The sequence below is a fragment of the Dicentrarchus labrax genome, unplaced genomic scaffold (assembly GCF_905237075.1).
Source record: "Dicentrarchus labrax unplaced genomic scaffold, dlabrax2021, whole genome shotgun sequence".
In the NCBI taxonomy this organism is placed as follows: Eukaryota; Metazoa; Chordata; class Actinopteri; family Moronidae; genus Dicentrarchus; species Dicentrarchus labrax.
The window spans coordinates 18,603,995-18,616,389 of record NW_026136705.1 but is presented as its reverse complement, the minus strand read 5'-3'; the positions used below and the strand labels follow the sequence as shown (position 1 = coordinate 18,616,389).

At 39.0% G+C, this 12,395-nt stretch overlaps 1 protein-coding gene across 1 annotated transcript in view; it reads left to right on the top strand.

The window, feature by feature from the left end:
• Positions 1 to 12,395, top strand: part of LOC127364399 (FRAS1-related extracellular matrix protein 2-like) — a 56,950-nt gene that overhangs the window by 5,536 nt on the left and 39,019 nt on the right. Inside the window, exon 2 of the mRNA XM_051401896.1 lies at positions 2,464 to 2,553. Coding sequence (XP_051257856.1) covers positions 2,464 to 2,553 — 90 coding nt within the window. The remainder of the gene's footprint in view (positions 1 to 2,463; positions 2,554 to 12,395) is intronic.

Here is a 12,395-nt window from a genome sequence, read left to right as displayed (position 1 = left end):
ATGTGTGGTGTGATTCTCTTTAACCTCAGAGAAAAATGTTAAGGTTAAAAAAAGTTTTGATACATTTTTAAAGCTGCCTACCAAAGATTTTAATTTATGGAGTAATAATTATTCATATGTGTGACAAGTATAGGCTTGGGAATTTCAATAGTTAATTTGGGGGCCTGATTTAGATGTGCCTTGCTCATCAAATCATAATTAGCAGACCAAAGTTAGAGGCTGATGTTTTGCGCAAATGTCTTGTAGACGGTTAGAGATGAATAATTTATTATTTCTGCATCTCCGGGGAAATGTTCACATCTGATGGTCTCTACAGTGGTTTGTTAAATGAAGCAGGACAGAAGTAGAAGATCATGGGAAAAGGTCATTGCAGACCTTTTAGTGACAGGATGGCATTTGAGTTTCAGTACATTCTAATGGTTTGAGCAGGTCAGTTCAATTTGAAACAATTAATTGTAATTTGTGAAAGATTTAAATAGAAAACTAAAACTTCTCAACAAAATACATTTCCATACACCACCAGCACACAGAGTGATGATAAATATGCCGCCTGAACTATGAATTTGTAAACATTTTAGCATGTGTGCATGTCTGTTTACTGATAATGCAGAATCAAGAGAACAATTGTACTGATTGAGGTTTAAAGCGATGCAATCAATGCAGTATTTCATGTCATGCTGAGGCAATTATGCGAACAAGTAAGGAAATTCACCTGCTCAAGCCACAGCTTGTCACAAACAGGGCCTGAGAACACAGAGTGAAAAAGAGCTCTTCAGTCTGCAGGAGACGGACACTCCTGACAACCGCTGTGCGGCTGCAGTCTCTGGAAAAAAAAAAGGGCACAGATGAGACAAGAGTGCGGCGAGAAAGAGAGGCAAAGGGGCAGAAGAAAGGGCAGAGAGAGCAAGTAAAGTGGAAGAGAGTGCAAAGGAGGCAGGGAAAAAAAGTGGAGAGGGGGGAGGTGTAGATGGCATGAGAGAAATAAAGAATGAGGGTAGGGGCGTGAGAGAGTGACTGAGAGAGAGCAAACAGGCTCGTCAGAAGAATCAGTCAGGTGAAAGAGACAATCCCTCGCTCTTTATTTACTCATCCTATTTCCAGGGCACATCCCATGAGGCATTCTCTTTAAATATTTGATGAACTTGTGCCCCTGGTTCACAGTGTTGACTTTAAATTTGCAAGGTCCTCAGGTTCAAGGCTGTGTCACAACGGTTCAGAGAACATCCTTTTCTTGCGGCCTCTCCTGTACAATCAGATTGATACTCATTAATGTGAAAAGGTGAACACTAATGTGAAAGAAAAAACAATGCTCTCACAAAAAAATAATCGTATAAGGTGTAAATGTAAATGTAAAATGGTAATACTGATACATTTATTTGTCCGTGTACATGTTAGGAGGGAAAAGGGAGAGGCAGCAATCAAAGGAAGCTGCCTAAGAGGTTTAAGATGCTTCCCAGCCAGGAGTCAGGGGTTTATACTTTTATGAACCTCCTTCCTCGGCCATCTATTATTGAGGGAGGTGGTTCGCAGGGGCCAAGCCCTTTTGCAGTCTTGATGATTTTTCTGCACTGTAATAGATGTTTCTGGAGAATGGTGGAAAAAAATTTAGGCAGACCCCTGTAATTCAGCGATGTTAGGAAAACAGCTGTGGAAGTGTAGGTGCTCGCCACAATCCTGTTTTTAACATTCTTACCCTTGTCTGTCATTAAAAGATCCACTGTCACCTGGTTTTCAGTGCTGTTGACACAGAAAGCTGGCAGGTTCAGGATTTAAACGTCTTCTGTTGGTTTAGCCTGAGCTGTCTCAGATTTGAGGTTGTGGCCTTATCGTCCTGGATTACAGATGCATGACTTTCAGAATGCTCTCTCTGGTAGAAAATTGTTCATGCTGAGTGCTGATAAGGGACTGAATCAGTGTGATACTAGAGACCTGCTGTTACTGTAGCTGATACGGTGCTGAAGCGGGACAACTTCCATCTTTGAACAATTATTCGACAGAGAGAGTGTTTGAACAAGCCATAAAGCCGTAATACAACTTCAAAGTGTGTTTCAGGCCATTTATGTGGCCAGCATGAAACTTAACATTAATTTATATATTTTTTTCAATCTTAAAATGCAAATTGTTAATAAATATATATTTTATCTTGACAAGGGCAAATCTCTTCAATAAACAATGTATAATTTAGCCGTCACCTTGCTTTAAGGAGCAAGGAGATTGATAAGATTTGTATCATGCATCATCTCACACTGACTTGAGCGTAACCCTTCTGTTTAAAATGCAGAGTGGCCCTCATTAGCATTCTGTCATTAATTGCATCAAAAGATTTGCTGTTTGCTCCATCTTCATTTTTTTCCCTTTGCTGGTTTTACACTGACAGGGTTTTATCATACTGTTTATCAACTTTTTCCATCTCTGATTTTTATATTTTCACTCCAAAAAACTAAACTGACTCTCCTATTACAGCTGATATTGATGACCTGAACATCTGCTATGTGTTACGGAATGAAGAAAATGCTACTTCTGATCTCTTCCACTTCTCCGTAGAGGATAATGGTAAGATTTCACCATTTTACCTTTATATTTGTATTGAGATTTCAGCCACTTTTTTTGCACTTTAAACTGCATGAGCAGAAAGGTCCTGAATACGTTGTCAAATGACATTTCAACTAAATGTTACAATCTGGCTTAGGTGGAGCGCTCAAACCTGTCACTTTTTGGGTATGGTAAGGTCTCTCTGACCTCTAGACTCATCTCCTCAGGTGAATCTTTAACACCTCTTTGAGTTTCTGCAGTAGATGTCAGGGTACAGAGAATCACTCATCAGTAACTCACAATTCATGACTGTGATGGAGCCTCAGGTTGGCTGTCGGGCATCATATTTCAGCTCATATTGAGTTTCTTTTTGTTGATTGTTCCTGGCAGATTTTTCAAACAGTTCATCAAAGAATGATTTTGATAATTCTGTTGTTTTCATTCATAATCTCTGGGCTAAAATGAATCCCCCCTGTCAGCTTAAGATGGCTGATATTTGCCCTGACTTTATTTAGTTCACCATTTGCCTATAAAGTGATCTTCCTTTTAGAGCAGCAGTGCAGTTGTGGGTCAGAATATCAGTGTCTGACAAAAATGTTCTTTTTTTGTATATACACTACACATGATGCTACATCACATTAGCTTAATGGTAAAGTGATAAGACACCCAGGTTAATCAAAGATACAAAACTTGTTTTTGTGCTGCTGAGATTAGTGTGCATCACTTTTCACAGTTCAGTGATTTAATGAGACTGCCTGTATAATTTGTGAATATGACTGCAGGATGTGTCAAGTAGTATAACTGGATATTCAGTCTTGATGTCTTTGATCTGAAATATGTATTGAAATGCAAGCTACACATACATATCGTAGCTCAAAATAAATGTTGTTGTTCTGTCTAAAATGTGTTTATGTTAGTATTTAACCATTAACACAGAGCGATGAGCACTTTCAGTTTGAAGAAAGTAACAAAAATGCATGCATTTTATGTTTAAAATCCTTTGTTTTATGACCGACTTTAAAAGCATTATAGCTGTCAGTCACTTCCTGATTTATGTACATGAAATAGCCACTTTAAATTCTGTGCATTTAACTCTATATGTCTGCTTGCAATGTGCGTGAAATCAGCAGCCATTTATCGACTCAGCAGCCAATTAGGCAAATCAGCGGCTGGGAGTCTTGTGTAGGAAATTTCTGCAGGTGAAGGAGAGCTTAAGAGGTGGTTGCATTCCGAGAACAGCAATCTCCGGAAAGAAATCCAAATGTTGTAACACTGGAACAGAAATTATGATTAATGAAGTAACAACACTGCAAAGAATTTACTGAGGCTGCAATCAAATTCAAACTAAAAAAAAACTTTGGGTAGTGGGCTGGATGAATAAAACACAATCAAGAGTTGAAGCGCAAACAAGTGGGACATGTTGCAAATACCAAACACAGACAACAAGTTGGTTGTCTTGGTCTTGTTAGAAGCATATTTCTCTTTATGTGTTTTGTCCTTGAGGGCCTTTGTAGTAATCCATAAAAATAATGATTATATATTTATAGAAAGGTTTGTAAAGATGTTATTAAAGATAGAAATATATGGAATGACTAGATATATTTCATATTAAAAAAAAGTGCACACAATGATTGCTTTCATAAAACCTTGATTTATGTGTGGTTTAACCGTGGTTTATGTGTCACGACCACAGAGCTGCAAGTCCCAGTTCACACTTGATGATGATGTTTTAAAACAGTCAGATAAGGGTTTAGTTGCTACTGGCACCTGCTCCCTTTTTTCTTTTTGAATTAACCTTGTGTTGCTCATAGTTTGTCTGCTGTCACTGAGATATAAAATACAAGTACATTTTTATTTTCTCAACTCCACCACAACCTTACTATACATGAGCAAATGTGCACCTAATCCTGCAGTCACTCTTACTACATATACACCACCCATTTTTTTGTGCAGTCCACCCCTTAAATCTACTATAGAAAAAAAGAGGTGCATTCATTTTATGATAGGTCACACATTTAGGTACAGAATGCATTGGGAACAAGTTGCAACTGATTCTCAGTTCCCCCAGTCCTCATTTTCCTCCTGTATGATCAGATATGATGACACTGTAGTATTAAAGACTAAGCACTCACAGAACAATTGATGGAGAGCCTCGTAAGCCTCCCATCACTGGGGTATTTAAATATAATGGACTTTGCAGAGAAATTGTCAGATTCATATTCAGAAATTCAGCTAAATGACAGAACACTTCTCCATGAATCCCAAGACTAAAAGACTAAAGAGATCATAAAGTGTTGAATTTTAAGATCATGGTTCACTTTTTAAGGTTATTTTGTACATCACCAGGGCTCTGTACTCTTCAGTTACAATGGGCTACAACAGTCCTGTTCAGATGGGGATTCTCACCTCCAGTTCAAAGCTACTCTAAGCCTACTCTTCTGGGTCAAGCGGGGTCAGTGCCTAATGCTCACTTTTTTACGAAAATACATGTTTTTATTCCTCTATGGCACATTATAAAAGGCAATTGTATTTCTCATTGATGTAAATGTTGTATATCCCTGCAAACATCTTAATAAAAAAGGTGTTAGTCTATGCCTTAACCACCTAAAATCCAAAGAATAAATGTGCCCTACACAAGAAGAAAGCCATGTTTTGCACACTCTCCACACTGAACTAATGGTTTTGTGAATTAGCCCTAGACCCATTTTTCAAAATTGGTTTTCATACTGTGGTGCTAATGCACTTAGAAGAAAGTGCTAATGCGTAGAAGAATAAGTTACTTCATGCACATGAAAGAAACATTGACTTGTCCATGCTCCTGGAAAGATCTTTCTTTATTTTTCTCTGCTCTTGGCAACAGTCTGGCCTCTAAGGCTTTTAAAAAGGAGTCTATATTACAGGCATGAAAATGGGTCAGGGGTGATAAAGGTGAGAAGGATATTACCCCTCTAGGGGTAGAAGAAAATTTTGAATATTCCATATTTTAAAGCATCAATCTGATGCACTTTGAGATGCATTTTTTGCCAACCTGGGGAGAGCTGTAGAAACTTAACTTCCGCCATGAGTCAAAAATATTATGGCCTCCTTACTAAGTATTATGCAAGCCATTTCATGCTGAAAATATTAAAACACGAGCGAAGTGAACTGCTTGTAAACCAATCAGGTTTGCAGTTCACTGAATCTCTGGTACCTACATCCCCCCGCCCGTACCTACACCCCCCCACCTTAAACATTTTCTCATCGAATCTACACAATTCACGTAGGCCACCTATTTTGGTTTCAAAACGACGTATTTCGCCAAAAGGTGAGTGATTTTCATGTATGATATTATCAATCCATAAGTTTACTGGATCCACTTGGGCTTCCTCCCCTCTCAGGAGAGTTGGTGTTACTGCAAAGTGATTCTGGAAATTTGCAAAGGAAGAACAGAAAGACACTGTTAACATAGTTATAAGGCGGCACTACAGAGAATCACAGCAGCAGGTACAACAAAGTGTGAAGCATCCTTCTCAGTGTCTTCATCAGAAATCCCCCAAATTAACTCTTCCTGCCTACAAGCCTTTATTTTACAGGAAGTAAGAATTATGCCCTTGTGAAACCATAATGTACATGTAAGCAAGTACACCTATAAATACATTATAAAGATGTGTTAAAACACTTAACACTTCCAGATGTGTGCTGGCACACACTCATGCAAACAATCCCACACATGCATGCACAGCAGAGCACAGAGGGGCAGCCGTAGGCTAAGGAGTGGTTGGGCCTCCAGCACAAAGAGGTGTTTGATATTTAAGAGCCCAGGCAGCATTGTGGGTAATGAGAGCCCTGGGCGTTGGAGCTGGGCAGAGCTCCGAGGCAGCCACTGGTAATTACGTGACCCTATTACAGGCTCATCTACAGGGGAAGAGTGGCAGGAAGTACCCCTGTCTCAGGTTAAGACCAGCTGGGATCACTATAGTTAACTGTAATGGGCTGGAACACAGTTTGTTTCCCAGGCTTCTCTTTGGCTGTGGGATGGTCAGATAGTTATAATGGAAGTTGAAAACGACACAAATTACAATGAGGCAAATTTTAAGATCATGAGAACAAAAAACAAACAAAGAAAAGCAGCAAATCCTCACATTTAAATAGCTGGAACTAGAGAATATTTGGTATGAAAAAGTACTCAAACAATCCACCGATCATCGTCACAATAGTTCACGATTATTTTCAGTCGATTGGCTAATCCATTGATTAACTGTTTCAAAAGGTTGATTCGCTGCAATGACAAAAAACATCTGCTATATCTCATCCACTGACATAATACAATGTAGTAGAATTTTGTCACTCACAGCACTGAATTTGTACATTTAAAAAATCAACAGCAACATGTCTAGCCCAACATTTTTCCTCTCGACCTCTCTTCTCATCCCATCATTTTTTCTATATGTTTTTCCCTTCCCACTGAAAATGATATTGATTGTTAAAATACAATAATTTCATCTCATCATCACCTCTCCTTGCCCATGAGCAACCCCCTGCAGCTTTATACCCATTTTTCACTGCTTCAGAAATATCTTAGCAGACCCATTATCACTGCAGACTATTGTGAAAGGGCACCACTTCTTTATCATCAGTCTTGTTTGTGCATGATGTGTGATTGAGTGTCGATCTGTAGTGCCAGTGTGGCTTTTCTTTCTCCTCTATTCAAAAGGCATTTTTTAAATAAAAAAAAAACAGTGCTAACCCTTGATGAAATGACCTCTTTGTGTGGCCCTCTTTGCTGTTAAATGAGCAAATTATTTATGTACATGCAGACTTTTTCATCTAATGGATGAAAGAAATCAGTCCCCTAAAAAAAGAAAGAAATAAATAAATTTTAAAATGCTTCTGCAATAACTTTTAAACTCTTTAACTCAACAATAGAATGACTCACAGAGTCTGATTATGCCTTGGCTGTGAAATTTGAAATCAGCCATGGACATCACTGAATGTGAAAGGGATAATCCAGTTTTTGTCGTGTGGATTTCTGGAAATTTCTTTAATTTGTTTCAAATCACATTTGTTGTATTACGACTTTCCCAATAGCTAGATGTTAAAGAACCTAGGAAAAAAACCAATTACAGGCTTGATCTGGCTGCTACCATGGCCACAAATGAAGCAGGTTAAACCCTTGACCTTTTTTTTTATTGTTGTTAACCTGCCAAGCAACGTTTAGTGATCAGTGCAGAATTGCAAGGTAATACATCAGCATGCAGCGCAGACTGACACACACTCTAACCCGTCCCCTGGCATTAGGAGAGGATTCTCTTTATCTGTCTGCATTCAGGAATTTACTGTCACTCACTTCTCCCAGGGCCCAACTCTCCTATCTTTATCCCCTTCATCTCTCCCTTCTCACACTGTCAGTCTTAGATCTTGTTGGATGTGTTTTATTCATTTTCCATTCTTTTACTCTGCTCAGCATCCATGTTCATTATATATTTCATTCTTTGGTGTTATTTTTGTCTGTCTCTGCGCCTATCAATGTCCTCTTTTTCCTCTCGAGGAACAATCTTAATATTTTGCCCTCCCATCTCGCAGAGCTTAATCTCAAAGCATGCTGTGGTTTATTGTGCCGAGTGTCAACTCTGTCTTAGGCATCAGTATTTGGTTTTACTGTCACACCCTTGCTGTCTTTTCCTGCTGTCTGTCCCCGCCTGCCGTGTTTGTCTGTCAGCGTTGGTGCTGATGGATCTCTCTGTTGTAGGATTACGGCACATTCTGCAGTCGCGAATGTCACTCGCGATGATCTGCATATCATTAGAGCATTGAGATGAGAGCGTGAGACTTGTTGAAAGATGTGAAGGGATTTTTCATCATGTTAATCATCTTTGATTCTGTATATTTCTCTCTATGCTTGACAGCCGACTGTCGACATGTAAACAGCATGACCAAACACGTTCTAATCTCAAGAACAAAGAAAAAACTGGAACTTTGCAACATTTATTTTGCCACTTAAGAGTTCTGATTTACATTTTCGACTATATGAATACATTTCATTTCCCAGTTATCAGTATTGGATTCCTTTTCTCATCTTCTCATCATCTCATTTTTTTTAACCTTTTTTTCCACACACATACTTAGCATCTTAGCAGTTTGATGTTCTTACATGGTGTATGGTTTTCAAAATGAAACTGTAGGAAAGTGACAATTCCAGCTCACATAAAATGTCATCCTGTCTCTTGCCATTTCATTTTGAAATGGTCTTGATGGACCATTAATTTATATTAAATCATATAAGCACTATAATGTAAAGTGATACATTATTTGCATTCTTCTATTCACATTTCAATATAAACGTACACAACACTGTTGTGAGCTCTGCTTTATTATTTGTATTTTTAAACCTTCTAATGAAAACCATACATCTAAAAGTAAAGCCACTGAAGCAAAAATGAAAATTTTCTGGCAAAAAAAACTCTTTTGTTTTAAGGTGTTGTAGGAGATAATGGAGGGAAGTGAGAGCAGAGGAAAGAGAAACCAGAGATTTCAGTAGCTTCTTTATCATCTCCGTGCTCAGACACAGTTTACTCTCTAGAGTGCCAGTAACCGTACTGAGATACATTAAACTCATCCCTCTGTTAAATATTATATTGGTGGCATGGGGAGACTTGTGCTGAAGCTGGAGTGATCGGCATGCTGGAGTTCTGCCTCTGTGATGTGCACACAGGAGAACAATTGCTTTTTAGGTGTTATCATTCATCTGACACTCACACAGACAGCGCTTACACATAGATACAGACGTATGTACACACAGCACACATAACTGTACAACTGTGGGCACACGCATTCACCTCAAGGAAGAAGCCATTTCTTTGTCCTCGAGCCTTCTCCCTTTAAGCTATGCCCAGGGACGTATATGGCTGTCTTTGTAGACATCAATGAAAAACCTCACGGTTATTAAGTGTATCACAGGAACTTCAAAGGAGTGATGATTCTCTGCCCCAGATGTCAGTTTCTTATGGTTTCGTGTGCAAGGTCGCTTAAGGTGTTTCTACAGCACAGTTGTGCCTGACGGCTGTTTAATGTAGGCAGGAAACAATGCATTATTCTACTTGCACGCAAAGTTTATCTCCTTAGGGTGGGTGGGAGAGGCAGTGTATGTGGACTTCACTTCCTCTGTTGCCCAAAGGCACACACATGCATAATCAAACATCAGGTTTTGTTTGACATCTATCCAAGTGATTGATCAAACGCAGTGAATTAATAAATAATCCCTACACACATGTAAAGTGGCGATCCAGACACTCAAAGTGTACTTGATCCTGGTAAATTAACAACAAAGAAACCTCACCTGCTTTGGCTTCAACTTACCCTCGAGTTGAGCAGCATTTTAAACGCTTGAGTTTGCCCAGGGCCATGGATTCCTGGTCAGCCTACTGATAGCGCTCCATACCTCAGGAGATATCAGCTATCATGCCGATTGCCTCAGGCAAAGTGTAGAGGTAGTGACACACACACATACAATACGCACAGACACAGACATTCTATTGCTGCTAAAATACCTATAAAATGACCTGCTTTCAGTCCAATATATGTGGTGGCCACAAACACACACATACACACACGCACACACACACATACACACTCCTTGTAGAAGAAACAGCTGAGAACAGAACCCATCATAATCTTTGTGATCCTCTTTGCCACTAGTTGCACACATGCCAAGCCTCCCAATGTTGGTACAGTGACTGCCACACATCTGTCAGGATAAACTATAAGGTGTTGAAACATCCTGAGGGGGAGTGAGAAATTTGTATTTTGTCAACCATCAGAATTTATGTAGAGAATTACTAATATTACTACCGAAATATTACTGGTGGTCTATTTCAGCACAGTGTCGCAGCGCTTCACATGCTACATGCTTTGTAAAAAAGAACACATTGGCAACTGAATAAATAGCAGATTTATGGATTACTTCCTTGTTCAGTGTTTCTCGAAAGTTTTTCATGGTAAGACAGATCATTGGGTTTGTTGGTTGCGTATAGCGGTTCGGTTGGCAGTTGCACTGGGAGTTGGGACTCGTATACAAAGGAGTACAGAAGGCAGATGGAGACATAACAGTGAGGGAAGGGCCACGCCGCCAGCAGCAGAATAGATGTAGTGAGCAGCAGACGGCATAGTCTTGCTGTGAAAAATTTCCTTTGATTTTGGGTGTGAACTCTCAGACGTGCACACACACACACACAAAACAGTTGAAAGTCAGGACAGCCCTGATGTTTTAAGATGGAAACTAAGAGCTTAATCTCATATTTGTTTTGAATGAAAAAATGAAGTCAGTAAAAATCTTCATTTATTTATCTAGAAGTGACTTTCTAATCTAAATATTGGCTGTTGCAGCATGCACCATCTGGCTGTTATCAAAAGCACAACAGTCCAGCACAAAGAGGAGTGACCTCATGTTGGATAGGCACCCTCTCTTCACACTTCACTACCACACTCACACATACAAAGACACACTTTAACACTTGCTTCAGACAGCCCCAAAACCTGTGATCATAGTTCCACCTTTGTGTGCGCGCCACACATAAATGTGAGTTATGTTTGTTGGACAAGCACGAGTCTGTTGGAAAACAGTTTTCATGGAATCTGATCTAAAGATTTAATGTGGCAATTTTTAAATCAGGGTCACCGTCAGTTTGCAGGATAAGTGCTCTATTTATATTATCCAAACTGACTTAAACATCGCAGGTCTGTGAATCACATTAATTAGACTTAAGTCAGAATCACATCAAGAATTTGATAACAGATTCTGCTTTACAAAATCAAGAATTACTTTCAACTTTTTGACTTTCAACTGACTTAACATAGCCTCAAGTTTAATGACTTGAAAGACTCCAGCCTCTCCCTACGCCCAAAGTGTGATATTCTTGGCTAGCAGCATATTCACAAATATAGCAGACACTCTGGCCTATGTGAAGGTCAGAAGCACTTGTGTTGATGTGCTTTTGAATGAATGATTATACCTTCATGAAAGGTTTCTTTTAGTGGTGAAGGATGTACTGTACATATCTTTGAGAGTTGTTGGTTATGGTGCAATGGGAGCTTTGTATGAAAAGACATTTTATTCAATAGGAAATAGAAAAGACACCTTCTTTGTTTTGTTTAATGCAGCGTTCAATTTTGGTTTTACAGAAAAGTGTCTCTCTCAGGACATTTTGAAAAGGTACATGAAACCCTTTTTCCGAGTGTCTTACTCAATTACCAATTTTTAAAACACTAAAAGAGTCATGTTATTGTATATCTATATTATATCAGATCATATGGACCCAAATAAGATAAGACAATATGATTCTTAAACATCAGAAGGTGAAAACCAGCTGCTATAACGAAACATTGGGTCACAAGCTTAGAAAGAGCAGACCAACAGCAAGAACATTCTTACTGTGCATTGTCATTACAGGCCTTTTGATTGTTAAATAATCTGCTCTGACTGGACAGCTGTCAGTGATTACTCAGTAAAGTAGATCCTACATCACAAGCCAGCATCAAAACTGTATCATCAAAGTTTTTCTCTGCAGATTTCTCCAAGTGTCCTGATTCTTGAAATTTTTTGGACAGAAAATAAGACAATATCCCTAATTGGTTCAAAAAAAAACCTTGTGGTGAGTTTTTGTTAGGAAAGCCTTTGAAAGAGGGTGTAAAGTAAATTTAGCTCTATTGAGGATGATTTCAAAGCTGCTTTTTGGTATGGTCAGCACATATGAGAGGCCTTTTATCCTTTTGAAGGGCTGGAGGAATGAGACAGTCTGAAGCAGATTCCTATTGTCTGTGCATAGCTCCTCACCTTCAGTGTGAGGTCACACAGGACTGGTACACAAACACACACAAACACACACTAA